We start from the raw sequence: 20,008 nt of genomic DNA, 5'->3' as shown, positions 1-20,008 counted from the left end.
GGCACCACAAGAACTATTTTGCTAAAGTGATTTACCTTGAAGTAAGCCATGAATGAGCAGAGGCAATGGGACTATCCAGTACAGTCAAGAAATTCAAATAAAAAGGAAATGAGATGGTGAGAATGACGTACAAGGTAGTGTCATAAAAACAGGATTACGTGCAAGCTTGCCTGTAATAATTCGATGTCCCTTAGTGGGTCACCACGGTCCTCCTGATTTTCCCCACAGCGGGCGAGTCAGAGCGGCAGGAACAGGCAGCGACATGGCCCCACTGGTGTCATGTGAATGTGTTGAACTAGGCCTCCTTGTACTTCTCTGTTTTTCCAGGTCTGTAAGATAAGGCAGTGACCCTCATTTTCTCAAAGAAAACAGGAAGAACCTTCTCCTTAGAAAAGTTCTGTATTCCTTCTTTGGAAATGTATTACCAAGCACTGTTGACTCCTTCCACGTTTTTATCTCTTAAGCCATCTGCCTCTCTCGATGACCGCGGCAGCCCGTGTTCAGACTTTCATAATTTTTCATCTGGACCCTTTGCCACCCATACTCCACATTGCTGCCAGAGTGGTTTTACTAATAGAGTTGTGTTATTTGCTGTTTAAAGCCCCTGCAGTGGCACTCCATGACCTTCAGTTAAACTTCAGACTTTTAACATCTCGTGTAAAGCCTTTATGATCCAGTTCTCGCCACCTTCTGCAACCTTGTCTGTCTTTAATCCACATTCCAGCCAAAGTGAACTATCTGCCTTTTTTTAACTTCCCACATATCTGAGGTTTCCCTACGTTACCTCCTTTCCCTAGAATATTCCGTTCCCAACTTAGTCATCCCTTGCTTGCGCTCTCCTACTCCTCCTTTCTTGCTTGACCTTGCTCTGGTGTCATCTCCCGGGAGCCTTCCCTGACCACCTCTTCCTTCTCTCACCGCTCCGTCACAGCGGTTACAATCATGAAACATGGTCTGTCTTCCCCACGGGATCATCAGCCACGTGAGGATGCAGATCGTGGTTTACGTAACTTGTATCTCTGGTGTTTAGCGTCATGTTTGTTGAGTAGTAGGTGCTTGATAAATATTTGTTGGATAAATAAATCTCTTTTAAAAGATAAAAACATCATCTTCTACAGTGGAATAACCTCCCCCATCTTGTGGCCATATAGGATAGTTCCACTAAAAACCTTTGAAGTCATCTTGTCTCTTTGTAAATTAAGGGCCCAAATGTTACCACCTTTATGTACTTGCTCATTTATTTTGATGAATTAGAGCTGGCTGCTGCGTTTGTCTCAGGAAGTGGGAGCTTCCTGCTTCTGCCCTAGTAGAAATTACAGCCAAAGCAGAGAGGTTGATTCCTAGGCTCGGTTGTTCCTGAAGTTTCAGTTTACTTATAGTCAGTACAAATTCACTGAACATTTGTGATGTGTCAGGCTCTGGACTAGGTGCTGGATATTAAAGTTACGATGCCATAAGTCCTTATCCTCAAAGAAATGGTAGTCTCATGAGCAAGTTCATCACTTAGAGTTTTTGAGTCATTATGTGATTGAAGTAAAGATGTAACAGTGATGGTCTCTGAGTTCTGACACGTATGAACAGATCAACCGTGGATGAAGCACTTTCTCTCTGGTAGTGATAATATTTTAGTAGAAGCTGTAGCTTGAGGGAGACACTACTTTATGATCCGTTAACTAGTAAACAATTTGTAATTTTTAAAAAGATTTTATTTATTGATTTTCAGAGAAAGGGGAAGGGAGGGAGAAAGAGAAGGAGAGAAACATCAATGTGTCGTTGCCTCTCACACACTTGCCCCTAACTGGGGACCTGGCCGGCATCCCAGGCATGTGCCCCTACTGGGAATCAAACAGGCAACTTTTTGGTTCTCAGGACAACACTCAATCCACTGAGCCACACCAGCCAGGGCTGTAATTTTTTTATTTTTTAAGATTTTATTTATTTATTTTTAGAGGGGAAGGGAGGGAGAAAGAGAGGGAGAGAAACATCAATGTGTGGTTGCCTCTCACATGGCCCCCACTGGGAACTGGGCGTGCAACCCAGGCATGTGCCCTGACTGGGAATCGAACTGGCGACCCTTTAGTTCGCAGCCCACGCTCAATCCACTCAGCTACAGCAGCCAGAACAGGGCTATAATTTTAATTAAATAGGATATTTTTCTAAAGTCCTTTGCTATGGCTTCTTTCTCTTCTGAGGTAGTTGACAACAGTACTGTAATATACCAAAATGATTTTCTAGGAATAAAAATAATATGTTTAAGATATGTGTACACAAAAAATTCAGAGACTCATAATTACAGATTTATTCTTAGATGTGATGCTTTCTAATTTAATGCTTGATATCTTTTTCTCCCTGTTTATTGTGGGTTTGAAAGTAGTTATTTTTATTAGGAAAATCATTCTTAATTTCTTTCCCACATTGTTGTGTATATGAACCAGCAGAAACTCACCATGGCTCATTGATGAAGACACAGAGGAAATAATGTTAACCACACTCAGAAGTGGGCAGCACTGTCAGCTACTCTTCTTTGTCTTACAGAGATGAACGAAATCAGTCCATCATTGTAAGTGGAGAGTCTGGGGCAGGAAAAACAGTCTCAGCTAAGTATGCCATGCGGTACTTTGCAACTGTAAGTGGTTCTGCCAGTGAAGCCAATGTTGAGGAAAAGGTCTTGGCCTCCAACCCCATCATGGAGGTAAGACAGCAGCAGCCTTGCCTTCTTATTATATTCTTCTGTTAAGAAACATGTAAAAAAATTACCTGATACAGCACATGTCAGAAAGTCTGGGATCTCCCATCCACTAAAAGTTGGAAAGACTTCTTCATGTGTCAGTAAGAGATCTAGGAAAAGTAAATATTCAGGAAGGTAGCTATTTTGGATAACGTTCAGCTATAAAGGAATCTACTTTATTTCATAATCCTGCATTTTTAACCTAGCCTTGAATTGTTGCCTCTAAATAGCCGGCAATGGTACGTCATTTCCTAAAGTTTCTTTGTCCTAGTTACTGACTTATATCGATTGCTCCTTGTTCTAGAAGTGTAAATTACTAATTTCTCCTCAGTCCTGGGTTATTATTTAAGCTCCTTCTAAAACACAGGATTCGCTACATTCAAGCATAAGTGAGTTGCATTATTCCTTTGCCCACATTTCATTTTCCATACTTAGTCTAACCTGTTTAGCTATTAATTTTGATTTTTTTCTAGATATGAACTATAAACTTAAATCATGACCTTGTTAACATTTTTCTTCCTGTTTCTGTCAAGCATATCACACAATTTTATGTTAGGAAAAGAAATCCAGTAACTATAAATTCTTGAAGAACTATGAAAGGAGGTCCTTTTAAAAGTAGACTATGTATATTGACTAGAAATGTTTATGCCAAAGAAAATGGACCAATTTATGTGATAATTTGAGTACTTTAGGATTTGTAACTAGAGAATTATTTGTCTAATATGATTTAGAATAGGTACATTTTTGTAAGTCTCATTAGATGGAGAAAAGTAAGTCTTATTTAAATGGAGAGAAGTTAGTTTGCAGAAATAAACCTTTCTTATTAAAATTCAAATCAGCATTTTTTATTCCTGTTTTTTCCTTTGTCAAGCCTTATTTGTCACCCAGACACAGATGGAGTTTAAAACTGGCCTGGTGCACCTGTGGTACAAGTGGTTTTTGCAATAATCAGTCCAGAGGTAATTGTGCCTGGTTTGCAGTGCTGTGTGTGACACTTCAGAATGGAATGCTGTGGCCCCTGGCCTCTAGGCCTGCTCCCGGAGCAGCGGGGCATTTATTCTTGGGGTCGAGAGGACCAGATACACTGGGGAAGTTAAGAAGCCTCTGGGGCTGGGTGCACAGTGGAAAGAGAACTGGAAAAGTTTTTTCTGAAATAGCCTGGACAGGAGGAAACAGATGTTTGTGCCAAAAGAGAGTAGTAAAGATTTTAGTAGTAAAGTAGTAAAGATTCAAACAACTATTAAGATTTTGAAAAATTAAATCTACACTAGCGGATGCCATAGTATTAATATTGGGGGAATTCGGTCTGTAGAGCCAGTTTTAGGACTGGCTTAGGAAACAACAGGGCTTTGCTTCCTTCCATCATTTTGACTGACTTTGGTCATGACAACGAATTCTTGATATCTGGCAATAGTGTAGGCCATTCTGAGTCCCTAACGTTAGGTTGCCAGAGCCCTCATTGTGATGGCATCAGGGAGTTGTAGGCCTGGATCATATGATAATGGAAGTCTGGAACGAACCTCCTAGGACACATCAGGTTGAATGAAATATTTTATTGCCTTGCTATATTATATTAGTAGGAGTGACATTTATAATTCGGAAGGGCCACAGATGCTACTTTTTAATATGCTGTTACAAGGAATTCACCGTTTGCTAGGATGAACAAAAAAAGATAAATGCATCAGTTATGCTTAGCTACTTCCTTCTAGAATATTGTTTAGTTTCTCTACAAGAATTTCAAGTAAGAAAACTTGGTAAAGAAAGAACTAATTTTCAACAATTCCAGTGAAGTCATCCCAGTTTGAAAGATTAAAATGGAACATGGGGCTGAAGAATGATGGCAAAGAGTTTACAGTTACAAAACAAGCAAACACACATAGGCAAATCATTGAATATGTGGCCCAGAGGATTTGTAGACTTAAACCCGCCTCAAGATTATGTCTCTGTATCAGAGACCTTTACTGTGATGTCAGCAAGGGCGAGTCTGGGACTCCAGTGACCTGCTGAAACTCCTCATTGGATAACGAGCATTCTTCATGGTTAACGTCACAGCCCAGTGGCTAATGGGATTTGTACATTATCCTTCAGAAAGCAAGCTTCTCATCCTCAGCGTGGATCCTTTTGCAAAATGTAAATGATGTGAAAGGAAATGATTCTTTTTGCTCTATTTTGTCACATTTTTTTTTTTTCCCTTTCTCCTGGAAATTTTTGTCCTGAAATGAGGACAGGGAATATTCTTGGGGCACACCGGGTCTTTCTTAACTGTTCTTTTTCATCTGTAATAACTGTAGTTGAAGATCTTCATCTCCATTTAGTAAAGAAGAGTAAATCACTCAACATTTTACTGAGATCGATAGTAAAATGAAGACCACAAATCTTTCCTTCAGCAATTTTTTGCTGATTGAAAGAAAATAGCATTAAGGGAGGCTGTTGTAAATATAATATTTACAAGGCAGAGGAAACAATTAGGGAGAGTGGACAAAAGGTACATATAGACCTCCTTTTGATATCAGGTTCAAGGCTTAGAATCATATCATTTTATTTTTGTAAAGGACTTTAGAGGTCATCTATCCTTGTCAAATTATACTTGGAGACACTAAAGCTCCACAAAGGATGAAATGATGGAAATCGGTAGTGGGGCCTGATCTGATACCCAGATCTTTAGACTTCTGTTTCATTTACTGCTTCTGCCACTCTTTGCTCTGTGTACAAATGCCTTTTACTCAAAGACAGAGGGGTATGATTCAACCCTTGCCTACTCACTGTCTCTTCCCACTGAGTATAGTATTGTTTGGACAGGCTGGCCACTCTAACTCCCACTCCGAGTAGAGGGGAGAGGGATACCATGTGGAAGGTGGGATAAGTCAGGGAGAGAGGGGAAGCTGAGGCTCACCTTTCCTCCGCCTACTTAGATGCTGGCAGGAGAGTCCCCCGGACAGAGCCTGGTAAGCACTCGGGGACTGCGGCTGCCGCCAGTGTTACTGCGTGGAACCCTTCATCTGCTCTGACAGAATCTGTGGTGTTGGAAGAAAATTCGGCATTTATCGTTAACTTCTTTTTCTAAATAAAATTAAAATAATGAGACTACATGGAGACTTTTTGCTATGCTTTTTGTAATATCAAGAGGCAGAATGTCTGAGTAAATATCTGTATTGTTAAATTGTTAGGCTATATTAGATTATTCTGTTCTTTTGCTGAGAAGATAGCTTTCAGTCATTATTTCTATTAAATATGTTAATCTGAAATACAGCAGTATTCTCATTGCCAGAACAATAGAGCAATACCTGCCCTGTATTTCAGAGAGTGAAAATATCTCTTTTTTTTGATGAAGCAGAGAATCTAATATGTTGACTTTTGTGGCTGTGTTATTGTTTTCATATTAAACATTTAATATATGCATTATATGAACACTTGCCTTTCTAACTATACCATGTTTTTTGCTTTGCCTTGAGAGAAAAATGTATAGAAGGATGTTACCTACATCAGAAAGCAGAACATGTGCCATTTTAATCTTTAGATTGTATTAAAACTTTAGAAAAAAGTTACATTCTCTGCATTCTATAGCTGATGTTTTGCAAGTTAGATACAACTATCAAAATCCAAAGCCAGCTCTGGCTGGTGTGGCTCAGTGGATTGAGTGCTGGCCTGCAAACCAAAGGGACACCGTTTCGATTCCCAGTCAGGGCACATGCCTGGGTTGCAGGCCAGGTCCCCAGTAGGGGGCATGTGAGAGGCAACCACACATTGATGTTTCTCTCCCTCTCTTTCCCCTTCCCTTCCCCTCTGTGAAAATAAATAAATAAAATCTTTTTTAAAAAGTTAAAAAAAAAAAAATCCAAAGCCAAACTTCACTGCCTCTGGTTTCTGAAAACGGCTTTGAATTGAGTGAGAAATTCCTAATTCTCAAATTAGCAGTCCATCTGGACCTTTGTTGTCACAGGATAAGATGATAGAAACTTCTGGCTAAAGACATCCTGGACACTAGAGCAACATCTTCAGAATATTGATTTGGCTTAGCCATCTTATTTACATAAAACAAACTAAGTTTTTCAAGAAATCAAAACCCTGATGTTTAACTAAGAGGGTTTGCGCCATCCATTCTGTTCTTTCTGGCGTGAATGCCTGTGTTCAGATACCTCCAGTGGTGTGTGAAGACCTCCCAGCTGCCGGTTCAGGCTTACTGTGTATGAAAATAATTTCTGTGAGAATAACAAGGCAGATCCTAAAAACTAGTAAGTAAGTATGTGTCCATGTGGTTGTGCAGTGAGCAAAGCATACGCTGCTGCCTGAAGAGGCAACGCAGGTTCTGGTCTTAAAAGAATCGGTTATCAAAGGTTGTGTTCTATTCTGTCCTTTCCCTGAACCAACTCTGTAAATGCATGTCATGAATTGCATTTCTAAAATCTTACTTTTCCCCTTGCTTCTCAGTCAATTGGAAATGCTAAGACAACCAGGAATGATAATAGCAGCCGTTTTGGGAAGTATATTGAGATTGGTTTTGATAAGAGATATCGAATCATTGGCGCCAACATGAGAACTTACCTTTTAGAGAAATCCCGAGTGGTGTTCCAGGTAAGCTGGGCGTGTAGACATATATACTTGTGTTAGGTTGCCGTATAATTCCAGAGCTCCTGCTTGCTGGTTTGCATTTTATTTCCAGATATGCTTGAGTATATTATGACGACATTACTACAGACCACACTTGGACTGGAATGTGGGAAACGATGCCTGTCAGAAGTGGGGGAGTACCCAGTAGACTAATGGTCTTTGAGGCTGGACACTGGTTTAGGTTTAATAGTTTTTACTTTTTCCTGCAGATGCTGGTGATTTCAATTGATAGGAAAGATGTTGGTTTATACCTTCAATGAGTGACAGCTTGAACTCAGTTCAAGAAAAAAAAATTACCCTTGTTCTCTTCCCCTCTTCTCCTCTCTTAGAATATATTATTTAGATAGAATACTGGTGGTTAACAAATCTTCACAGCTCAGCTGTGAACTGTCAAAGAACACATTCGAGTCTGTATGTTGTGCAGGATATCATTCACATATCTGCTCTTGGCCCTTTTTTACCTCTAAGTGGGAAACACTATAGGTTTACAACATTGGCAGGCATACATTTATATATTTATAGACGTACTAAGGAAATGTGTTCTTATCATTGGAAAACTCCCAGTGTAGGGCTCTGGCCCACTGCATGCTGTGAGATCAGGGTTTCTGTAGCCTCTTAGCTGGATGCCCATGGCCCTGAAGCTCAGATTCCCCTGGCACTGCCATGTAGCAGCATCTACAGTTTCCATTGCACAAGTCTGTTAAGGTTATGAAAGTGTCTGGGACATACTGAGAGTCACACGTTTCAGCAGTGTCTGCAGTTTCCATTGCACAAGCCTGTTATTGCTTTTGAAAGTGTCTGGGACACACTCAGAATGATGAGTTTCGGCAGCCTGCAGCTACCCAGGCTTCAACTTTGGGGGTGTTCCTGATTTGTGGCCACCTAAAGTGTAATACCTGATTTTGGATAATAAAGCAATAGTCACTCTCCATTGTTTTAATATGTGGGTGCACACAGAGCAATGTTAATACATACGCATGTATATTTGTATAGGTTTTATTTTTTAAAATGTTTAGTAGCTACAAGAAGGAATGGAGGAAATATGTAGCTCTAAGAAAAGATTGGGTTGAAATAGCACAGATTTGATTGATAGGTAAATAATTAAAGGTTAAATGGGTATGGTGACCAGAGGCTAGTAGTGCTTAAGACAAACCATTAAGGCCTAATGCAATGTTATATAGAGCTATTGAAGGAATTCTGGTTGTTCCCAATCCCCAGTGCTAAATAATATTGAGGACATTTGGAGTCAAAATGAGTCAGCCAGAGCATAATTTACACTGTCCTTCATGTACGAAGGACCAAAGCATTTCTGTAGATCCACCCGCTTTTCTAGTTGTCTGTGAGCCAGATCACCTGATCTTTTGCCTAATCATGCTTATGATCACTTGGTATATTGTTCACTTGTTTCATGTCTTCTGTCCTGTAATAGGTTTTCTTTAGCAGACATCAGGCTCCTGTGAACCTGAAACCTGACCTTGGCCTTACTTGCACTATTCTTTAGTCAGCTGAATACACTGCAGAATTCAAGGATATGATATTAGGGTATAAGGATTCAATTTTGCATGAATATTATTACAATATTATTACAACTGTAAAACAACCGCAGTAGACAGTCCAGTCTAAATTATGGCAAAAATAAGATATTCTTTTACATTTGTGGTGTTAGCAAGACAGTGTATCTAAGAGGCACTGGGAGAAAATATTGAATATTCAAAAAACCATTACAAAATGGTTTTAGCTTCCTTCAAAGACAATGGTCTTGTATATGCCACGTATGAAGCTGTTGAGGAGTTCAGAAGGCATTGCTGTCGGATGTCTTATGGTGAGCGTGGCCAGCAGATGCACGCTTGCTCATTTGCACACGGCCGGTAAATCATAGGGTTTAGTAGTCATAAGTACGTATTAGGAAGTCCGGGAAAGGACAGTTCATTGCACCGACATAATTAAGTATTAAAACTTTATTTTATGATTGAATTTTCTGAGTTTTAGGTTAAAATGCTGTAATCGAAAACCTTCTTATTTATTTTAAAGGCAGAAGAGGAAAGAAACTATCATATCTTTTATCAACTTTGTGCCTCAGCAAAGTTACCTGAATTTAAGATGCTGCGATTAGGTATGAATATGGCATTAGATTTCTTGTGCTACAGTATTGTTTTCTGTTAATTTATGATAATTATGAGTTTATAAGCTTACTTGTTAAAAAGGAGATATCTCATACTGAAATATTTACTGATGACATAAGAGGTCTACAATTGGCTTCAAGGTAACCCAAGGGATAGGGAAGGAGGAGTAGCTGCCTAAGTGAAACAAGATTGATCTTGAGACTTTGGTCAAGATAGAGGTGTAGGTAAACAAGCCTCACCTTCTCAAACAACTACAAAAATTACAACTAGACTACAGAACAAATACCACCCAGAATAGTCAGAAAATTGAGCAGTATGGAAGTCTGACAAGCAAGGATTTAAAGAAGCCACATTCATTCAGACGGGTAGGAGGGGTGGAGAGGCAGAGATGCGCAGAGAGGTGTGGAGAGCTGGAGAGGTGCAGAGAAGCATGGCAGAGTGGCTCAGAGAGGAGCAGGGACAAAAAATGGGTGCTCCCACATCCACATGTGGTAGATAAAAATCGGGAAGGAGTACCCTGAGAGCAAGGGATCCCGCCCCAGACCAGACCACCCAGCCCAGCGTTCCTGTGCCAGGAAGATAAGTCCCCATAAGTTCGGGCTGTAAAAATCAGTGAAGGTTGGGGCAGCAGAAGAAACTGCAGGGTTCTTAGCAGATTCTTCTTAAAGGGCCTGCAGCAAATTTAGGACTTCACTCCCTCTGGAATTCAGCACCAGGGTAAAAGCTGGAAGGGCACCAGTGACATAACAGGGAGAAATTGAGTGTCTGGCATCAGGACAAGTGCCAGGGACAGCTTCTTCTGGACAAAACACCAGAGGCAAGGCAGCAGCATTGTCCCCTGTCAGAGCCCTCCCCCACACAGAGCTACATAGGTTGCCCTGCCCGGGTGCTTACCTATGGCTGTACCTGATACAACTTACGGGTGTGCTTTTCTACAACAGGCCACACTACTGAGACAGAGAGTCAAGGCAGCTCTACCTAATACACAGAAACAAACATAGGGAGCCCACCAAAGTGAGGAGAAAATATGGCTCAAATGAAAGAATAGAACAAAACCCCAGATAAAGAACTAAATGAAATGGAAATAAGCAACCTATCAGATGCAGAATTCAAATCATTTGTTATCAGGATGCTCAGGGAACTCATTGAGTATTTCAACAGCACAGAAAAGGCCCAGGCAGAAATGAATGTGAACATTAAGTGAAATAAAGAAAAATCTACAGGGAACCAACAGTGAAGAGATGAAGCAAAGAATCAAATCAATGGTTTGGAACATAAGGAAGAAATAAGCATTCAATCAGAACAGCAGGAAGAAGAAAGAATTAAAAAAACACAAGGATAGGCTAAGGAGCCTTTGGGATATCTTCAAACGTACCAACATTCAAATCAAAGGGGTGCCAGAAGGAAAAGAGGAAGAACAAGAAATTGAAAACTTATTTGAAAAAATAATAAAAGAAAACTTCCCTAATTTGGTGAAGGAAATAGACATGTAAGTCCAGGAAGCACAGAGTCCCAAACAAGATGAACCCAAAGAGGACCACACCAAGGCACATCATAATTAAAATGCCAAAGGTTAAAGATAAAAAGAGAATCTTAAAAGCAGAAAGAGAAGAGAGTTACCTAAAAGGAGTGCCCATAAAACTGTCAGCTGATTTCTCAAAAGAAACTTTGCAGGCAAGAAAGGTGTGGTGAGAAGTATTCAAAGTGATGAAAAGGAAGGCCCTACAACCTAGATTACTCTATCCAGCAAAGCCATCATTTAGAATGGAAGGGCAGATAAAGTGCTTCCCAGACAAGGTAAAACTAAAGGATAGTTCATGATCACCAAGCCATTATTATATGAAATGTTGAAGGGCATTATATAAGAAAAAGAAGAATATCAAAACTATGAACATTAAAATGGCAATAAATTCACAACTATCAGCAATTGAATCTAAAAAACAAACTAAGCAAACAAGCAGAACAAACAAAATTATAGATATGGAGATCATTGGGAGTGTTATCATTTCGGAGGGGGAAGGGGGAAAATGGAGGAAAAGGTGCAGGGGTTAAGAAGTACAAATTGGTAGGTACAAAATAGACAAGGGATGTTAAGACAGTATAGGAAATGGAATAGGCAAAGAACTTATATGCATGGTCCATGGACATGAACTAAGGGGTGGGGGATTGCTGGAGGCAATGGGGGAGTCGGGTAGAAGGGGGCAAAGGGGGAAAAATTGGGACAACTGTAATAGCATAATCTATTTTTTAAAATAAAAAAAAAGAAAATGAAGCTGCCTTAAAAAAAAAGATTGGTCTTGAGTTGGTACCTGTTTAAGATGAATGATGAGTACACAGGTGTTCATTATGTTAGTCTTTTTACTTCTGTATATGTTCGAAATTTGCCAATTAAAAGAAAAAATATTGTTGAAGGAGTTTATGTGATGGAGGCCTGTGACGTTTCTGATGAGAGGAGTAAAGTGAAGCATGTTGATTGGAATAAAACCATTTTAGGAAAGGACCATTCATTTCACCAGTTAAGATAAATAAACTACAAACATTTCACTTTATTACTTAATTTTGAGTTTTGTATTAAAATATAACTGAAAACACAGGCAGTAGAACTCCTGACTCTATACACTCAACCGGGCTATCATTGCTCCTAATTGAGAGTAGACAAAAGAAGTCTTTTTCACAGACTGCTAATCTTTTATCTTCTTACCTGCAGGAAATGCAAATCACTTCCATTACACGAAGCAAGGCGGCAGCCCTGTGATTGAAGGAGTGGACGATGCCAAGGAGATGGCACATACCAGGCAGGCCTGCACTTTGCTAGGTAACGTGATTTTATCTTGAGCTCTTTTAAGAAATAGCTTTTTGACTCAAGCAACTTTTGTTTATGACTTAGGTTCGTATTAAATGGTGAGTATTGTTGAGAGATTTAACATTCCTTATAAAACGTATCCGACAGCAAATGGACACGAGGTTTCTTTTTGGGGTGAGGGGAACTGTTCTAAAATTAGATTGTGTTGATGGTTGAACAACTTTGTGAATTTACTAAGAATCATTCAATTGCATACCTAGAACAGGTAAATTTTAAGGTATGCAAATTATCCTTCAGTAAGGCTATTTAAACACACATTCAGGGCATCAAGGGAGTTAGGACTAACTAACGCTGCTTAAGTTTTTTCAAAATTTGAAGCCTAGAGATAAATGAAATGGGTTCCTGTACAAACTCACACTTTGCAGAGTTTTTGTTTCTGTTTTTGATTTTCCTGTGTGGCTGGGAAGTGTGGCCGAGCTGGCTGGGTGACAGAGCCATGTAGTACATGCAGTTTATACTGTCTTTGAAATGGTCAGATGTTGGTGCCTTGTTCCTAGTATTTAAAAAATACTGGGTCCACATATAAAAAAATTAATCTGTAGAACTGTAGTATACAATTTCAATGGCTTTTAAAAACCTCAGATTATGAATAAACCGAAGATGATATGTTGGTAATTTGAGGGGAACCCCGACGTGAGTTCAATTTTAAAGCGTTGTTAACCCGAGTACGGCCTAGGACCACTGTAGTGTTTGTAAACGCTCAGAATCTCAGACCCTGCTCCAGACCTCCTGAGCCAGAATCCGAACGTGAACAAGAACCACTGGTGATTCATATGCGTATGAAATTTTGAAAAACACTGCTTTATCTAGGCATAAATCTGTTTGTAAATAGAAAATTCGAAATTTGAAAAAGCCATAATGCAGGAGATGGAAAAAACATTAGTTATAAGATCAACACTCAGTTACCCTGGGTATGATTATATATTTGAAAATAACTGTACTATTTTTACTTGCATATACATATATCTAATATTCTGGAAATTCTTACGTTATTGAAAAATGAGACCAGATCTGATCAAAAGCTGAGAGCTGTCCAGCTTTCTTATCTTCCCTTTTTTCAGGGCCTGCTCTAATCCTGCCTTTGGACACTCACTCATCAGGGTGGAGTACAACACCAGCCTGAACACTTCTAATCTAGGGGTCTGTGTGACTTATACTTGGTCTGTAGTTAAAAGAAGTAATTAAATAATCTGACTTAAAACAGCCTTATTGGGCTACAACTTGCATTTGGAGTAGAGATAAATAGAAAAGGTAGTAGTGTTAATAAAATACTTAAATCTAGTGTGTGATAATGATGATGTAATTTGTTTACTACTTACCATGTCACATAGCGTGTGAATATACTACGTGAATCTTCTCATTTAATGTTCATAAACACCCTTTGAGATAGTCACAATTATTCCCGTATTTCAAATGAGAAAACAGAAGCAACAGCACGGTGAAGTTACCTGCCCAGGTGAGATGGCAGGTGAGGAGCAGTGCCAGGCCTTGAGCCCACGTTTGTCTCACGTCACACATCATGTTCTCAGCCATAACGGCGATATTGTTAACTCTGACACGTTATAATGTGTACAACATCTGGCAATATTTAAGAGTTAAAAATAGGCTTAAAATTGTCTGCTGTAGTTGTTTAGTTCCTGCTTTAAAATTAATCACATGTCCATTTACTCTGTTGTTTCAGGAATTAGTGAATCTTATCAGATGGGAATTTTCCGAATACTTGCTGGCATTCTTCACTTAGGCAACGTTGGATTTACGTCTCGAGATTCAGACAGCTGCACAATACCTGTAAGCGCAGAACAGGCAGTAGATTTGTGTTTCAGAGTTGTTACATTTGAAGTCTCTCTATTAGCATTATCAGAGAGATGTAAAATCTTCAATTGAAAATAAAGAAATATGGATTCTAATCCCTGGTACGCAGTGATAGTGTGTGTGTGTGTGTGTGTGTGAGAGAGAGAGAGAGAGAGAGAGAGAGACAGGGTAGAAGACTCAGACTTGGAGACATGTCTGATCCCTATGAACAGAGGTGAAACACATGTGAACTTTGGATTGGTGAGTCTAGAGAGAAGGGGTATTTGGCACAAGTTCCAGGAATTGATAACTTTTTGTCTCCAGCTGTGGAAATGTTAATGTGGTTTAGAAGCTGTTGAAGAAACTGTTAGCAGTGCTTACTCCTGGGAAGAGGGAGTAGATGGCTGAGAGATGGGATGTCCTCACGATGATTTATATTCTCTTCCACACGTAGTAATAACAGCACACTGAGAAGCCCCGTTTCATATGTGGAAACACTTGTTGAAACTATAACAAACCAGACAGTCCAAATTGTCTTCGTTGGACGTTTGTGGTTTGCAGTATTTGCTGATCACTACCATCAAAGGTAGCACACACACACACACACACACACATTCATACATACACGAGGGGGGACCCAAAAAGTCAGGAATTTATTTATAAGAAATTGTGTATTCTTACATGTTTCAACTTCAGTCACCTTCAGAGTACTCTCCATTTTATGCCATACACCTATTGAGACATTTTTTCCACTGCTCAAATCAGTTTTAAACTCAATTTTGATGCCTTTTAGTGCTTCTGCCATTTTTTTTTTGTCTCACTTTTTCCACATCAGCAAAACATTTCCTTTTGAGGATTTATTTCATCTGGAGAAACAAACAAAAAAAAGTCACGCAGGGCGAGATTGGGTGAATAGGGAGGGTGGGGCACTGGGGTCATACCATTTTTTGGTCAAAAACTATTGAACACTCAGTGCTGTGTGGGCAGGTGTGCTCATAAATCATGAGATGGGCAAATGCATTGAAAGACTATTCAGAAAAATTCACTGAAGCCAAATGCGGCCTCTCACAACAATGCCAGCTGGAACACTGATACAGATGGATTCCTAGAACACTCACCTAGTGGGGGAAGCTTGTACTACAAAGGGCCCACCCTCTAGAAGATAATTCTGGTGTCTTTTTGGTCCCATCTGGTGTGTATATATTTATTAGGTGTCTTTTAACTTTATTAAAGTAGAGGAGGTTTTAATATAATTAATTTTATTTCCAACCTGCTTCTTCAAAGATTGTAATAGAATATAGTCTTTCTTTTTTATTGATTTGAGAGACAGATTTGTTGTTCCACTTATTTATATATTCATTGGTTGATTCTTTTATGTGTCCTGGGGATTTAACCCACAACCTTGGTGTATCAGGACGGCATTCTAACCAGCCGAGCTACCTGGCCAGGGCTAGAAGACAGTCTTGAGATTTATATTTCACTCTTCAGATACCTGGGTTGATTTTAGCAAACCTACATGTAGATTAACTTGTGTGACTTAAGTTTGGTAAATTCAACTTCTGCTTTGAAATGTATGTTTCAGTATCTTTGGGTTCAAGCCCAACTCTACTGTTTACTCATTCTGTGTTTTGAGTAAGTAGTTTAGCTTCTTACCTCAGTTTAGTCTCTCACACTTTACAGATGAGGAACAGCAGCTTTGGACTAGGTGCTCTGACTGACTTTCATGCTGAATAAATTATATTTGAAAATATTTTAAAAATAAGTACATAAGAACCACTCAGAAGCTAAAAATTATGTGAAAATAGAACTCAGAGAACAAAGCAGAACCCTGAAGCTAGGGCTCACCTTGAGGGAATTGGCAGAACCGAGTGACCTTGAGCTGGGTTTTCATAGCCAGATGCAGTGCAGAAGAGTAAAGATAAAGTGTAGGACTTATATAAACAGAGGGACAAATAAGGTAACCACTGTCTAAAACTGAGACCCTAATTGGGGGACTAATTAATTATAAACTTGTCTACCACCCCCCCCCATTAGTACAAAGAAAAATTAATCTGGCTCAAGCCTTAGTGCTAAGTAGAGGTGGAAAAAATAGTTATTTAAAATTTTACAGCAATGAACTGACCATCACACATACTCCCAGCCTGATTTCATAGTTCCTCGATGACCCCAGAAAGCTACATACAGAAAACTTAGCTTAAATTTGTCCTGGAATAGTAGAGCTCTCGATGCCTCACAGAAGCAAATGCAAGCTTATTTTGGAGGATCCACTTTCAGTCAAGGCCTCAACAGAGTTCTGTGAGGAAAGCTACAAGAATTATTGGCTCATAATCAAAAATCGTAAATCCCAGAGTGATATAAAATAGAAGGGGCAAGGTAATATGACAGAATAGCAGAGTCAACCCTCTAAGAAAGAATTAATAGCAGGTTTGACACAACTGAGGAGAGAACTGATGAGCTAGCTAGAAGATAGATGTGGAAAATTATCCAAAATGCAAGATAGGACCCAGAGATGAGGCACTTAAAAACAGTAGTTAAGAGAAACGAAGAATAGAGTAATAAATTCTCATTTTAATCTAATGAGAATTCCTAACAGAAAGAAAGGAGTAAGGCAGACATAATATTTGAAGAGATAATTACTAACGAATTTTAGAATTTATGAAATGACACTAAACCACAGATTTGGAAAGTCAAAAAAAATCCCAGTTAGAATAAATAAAAGAAAATCCATCTCTTACTCACCATAGCGATACCAAAGGCAGAGAGGAAAATCTTAAAACAGGCAGAGAGATAAGACGTATTATTCTTGAGAAAGTAGCGATTAAACTGATAGCTCATTTCCCAACTTGAACAATGAGACATAAAACAGTGGACTACTGCCTTTATTGTTCCAGAGTAAATTACTATTAATTTAGCATTGTATATCCAATAAAAATATCTTTCTAGAATGAAGGAAAAATAGGCGTGTTTTTACACAAAGAGTAAGTTGTGAAAATTTGTCACCAATAGGCCGTCACTACAGGAAATATTAAAGAGTACAGTTTACACTAAAGGAAAGTGACCCATTGTTGGGAAGAAATAGTGATTCAATAACTAGTAAAGTACAGACAAACATAAAATTTGATAAATTAAAACAACAACAATAATAATATGTATTGGGCTGCAAAAGAGAGCACTTTCCACAAAATACTTACTAGTTAGAAAGGGAAAAATAGTTATCTTTCAGTGGAGAAACCCAGTGGATATTCCCTTAACCAGGTGACTATAATTAACATGACCACCGATGCGACCAGTCCACATCACATAACTTCCGGTGTGGAGCACTGAGGAGAGTGCAACATCACTTCCCTGGTGTTGCTGCTGAGAACGCGTGACCCAGACCTAATCATGAGGCAACATCGTGCAGACCCAAACGGAGGGACATGCTTTTAAAAAAAATGTCAAGATCACAAAAGACAAAAAAAAAAAAAAAAAAAAGAGTGAAGAGATGTTCAGATGAAAAGAGATTAAGGGAACAGGATAGCTAAATTCAGTGAACGACCCTAGATTAGTTCCTGGACCATTGAAATGTTTTTTGTGTTTATTTTTCCACAGGGGACATTGTTAGGTCAACCAGTAAAAAATTGAATTGGATCTGTAGGTTAGATAATAGGGTTGTATCATTGCTAATTTTCTATTTTGTTCATTGTGCCATTGATATGTAAGATAGATAATGTCTTTGGTTTTTAGGAAATGCTCACTGAAATGTTTGCAACTCACTCTCAAAGATTCTGAAAAAATTGTGGGTGTGCGTGTAAAAGAATGAGAGAGAAAGAAAATGATACAAGCAAATTCAGTAAAATGTTAATACTATATTTAGGAACTCTGGGTGAAGAAAATTCTTTGTACTGTACCTATAATTTTCTGTTAGTCTAAAGTTAGTTCTGAGTAAAGAGTTTAAAAAAATAAAGTGAATGACCAGCCCCAAGGCACACAGATTGGATGGGAGTGTTTGGAGTTAGTGCAATTTAATTACATTCAGTTAACTAATACAAGTTAATGTTTCTTTTATTTAAGTAGAAACAGAAAGTAAACCTTTCAAACTAGTAAAGAGGAAAATGGACTAAAAACAATTCAAATATATCAAGAAAGGGAGAGAAAATTTTAGAGAGAGAAGGGCAAATAAAGGCACAAAATAAATACACCTGGCTCAGTGGTTGAGTGCTGGCCTGTGAATCGAAGGGTCGCCAGTTTGATTCCCAGTCAGGGCACATGCCTGGGTTGTGGGCCAGGTCCCCAGTAGGGGGCACAAGAGAGGCAAGCACTCTCTGATGTTTCTCTCCCTCTCTTATTCCTTCTTTTCCTCTCTGTCTAAAAATAAATAAATAAATAAAATCTTAAAATAAATAAATAAATAAATACAAATGGACTAATGTTTCAGTTAAAATGAATTGTCAGACTAGTTTAAGAATTCAGGTATATACTTTTTAAAATAAGAATTCCTAAAACATAAAGGTACAGAAAGTTTGAAAATAAAAGGTTTAGAAAAGACACACCCATAATAGCTAGAAAAAACAAACATAACTGCCAGAGAGCTATATGATACTGGACCAAATAGACTGTGAGGCCAAAGCATTGCTGGAGATAAAAAGAATCACTAGTTAAGGATGGAGGTTTTGTTCACCATAAAATGTGGTTCTAGATTTGGCACATACTTAATGATGTAGCCTTCAAATATATAAAGCAAAAAAACAACAGAAACCACAAGAAGAAATAGACAACTCTATCATAATACGATATTATTTTTTTAACATAGTTTATTTTTGTTGTATTTTCCCATTACCATTTATCCGCCTTATACGCTCTTTTACCTCTACCCACCCTCTTCCTCACCCCCGCAATTACCACACTGTTGTTTGTGTCCATGAGTTCTTTTTCTTTTTTGCTCAATCCCTTGATTATTGGTAGATGAAGTTGGTCAAAAATTAGTAGTTACAGAAGATTTGAATAGAACAGTTAACAACCTTGATCTAATAGAACAATATAATACCATTCAAGCAGAACGTGTTTAGAGAATACCGGTCTACTTCTAAATGATGTCAACTCATTCGTATATGTATGAGTGAAATGAACTGCTTATTTAAGGGAGTTCAGCCGTGCTGTTGGTGATGGTGCTTTTTGATTATGAAATAATTACTTGGGAGGAGGGGAGATGAAAGAAGGAAGGGACTGGTTCAGTGGGAGGGCAAGAGGATGAGGGTGTTAAGAACCCCAGGTTCTAATGACAACTCTGACATAAATTGGCCATCTGATTTTTGACAAGCTATTCTCTTGGCTCTTATTTCTTCATTTGTTAATTAGCAATTACAGTAACATCCTGCCTGTTCCCCAGGAATGTTAATCAGATTCAATTGAAACATGCGAGTGAAGGATTGAAAAATAGAATACACTAACATGGATTCAATTAAACAAATATTTATTGAGTGCCCACTCATGTAAGTGATTACAGAGATTCTAATGTAAGAACTCACACAAGTAACTATCAAGTTACTCTTTTTAAAATTCTTCAGTGGCCTTCATTGCTCTCAGGGTAAAGACCGGCAGCCAAGGTCCAGCCTCTGCCTGTCTCTGGCTTTATCTCATACACCTTCTCCCTCACTCAGCTTCAGTCCCTCCCATTGCCCGTAACTCTCGCACTGCAGGATTTTTCCATCAGCCGTGTCCTCAGCTCGGAAGACCCTCCTCTCCTGCTTCACCAAGTTAGCACCTCCTCGTCTTTCAGATCTGGACTCCGTGTCTAAGGCAACTGTCTCCTGCCTCCCTGACATGGGCCCACTTATCTCACCTGGGATCTTAGTGTAGTGTCCTTCTCCTCTGTAGTAATATGGCATTTTAGGGAGTAATTATTTGGTGAATATC

The 20,008-nt window shown here is 38.9% G+C and overlaps 1 protein-coding gene across 4 annotated transcripts in view; it reads left to right on the top strand.

Moving 5' to 3' along the window:
* The window catches only part of MYO5A (myosin VA), a 172,647-nt gene that overhangs the window by 72,817 nt on the left and 79,822 nt on the right, over positions 1-20,008 (top strand). For all 4 annotated transcript variants that reach the window (XM_053928126.2, XM_053928125.2, XM_053928124.2 and 1 more), the window contains exons 5-9: positions 2,536-2,692; positions 7,157-7,300; positions 9,368-9,449; positions 12,167-12,274; positions 14,004-14,110. In XM_053928126.2, coding sequence (XP_053784101.1) covers positions 2,536-2,692; positions 7,157-7,300; positions 9,368-9,449; positions 12,167-12,274; positions 14,004-14,110 — 598 coding nt within the window. The remainder of the gene's footprint in view (positions 1-2,535; positions 2,693-7,156; positions 7,301-9,367; positions 9,450-12,166; positions 12,275-14,003; positions 14,111-20,008) is intronic.

The sequence above is a fragment of the Desmodus rotundus genome, chromosome 7 (genome assembly GCF_022682495.2).
Source record: "Desmodus rotundus isolate HL8 chromosome 7, HLdesRot8A.1, whole genome shotgun sequence".
Lineage (NCBI taxonomy): Eukaryota > Metazoa > Chordata > Mammalia > Chiroptera > Phyllostomidae > Desmodus > Desmodus rotundus.
This window is presented reverse-complemented; position numbering and strand designations above follow the sequence as displayed.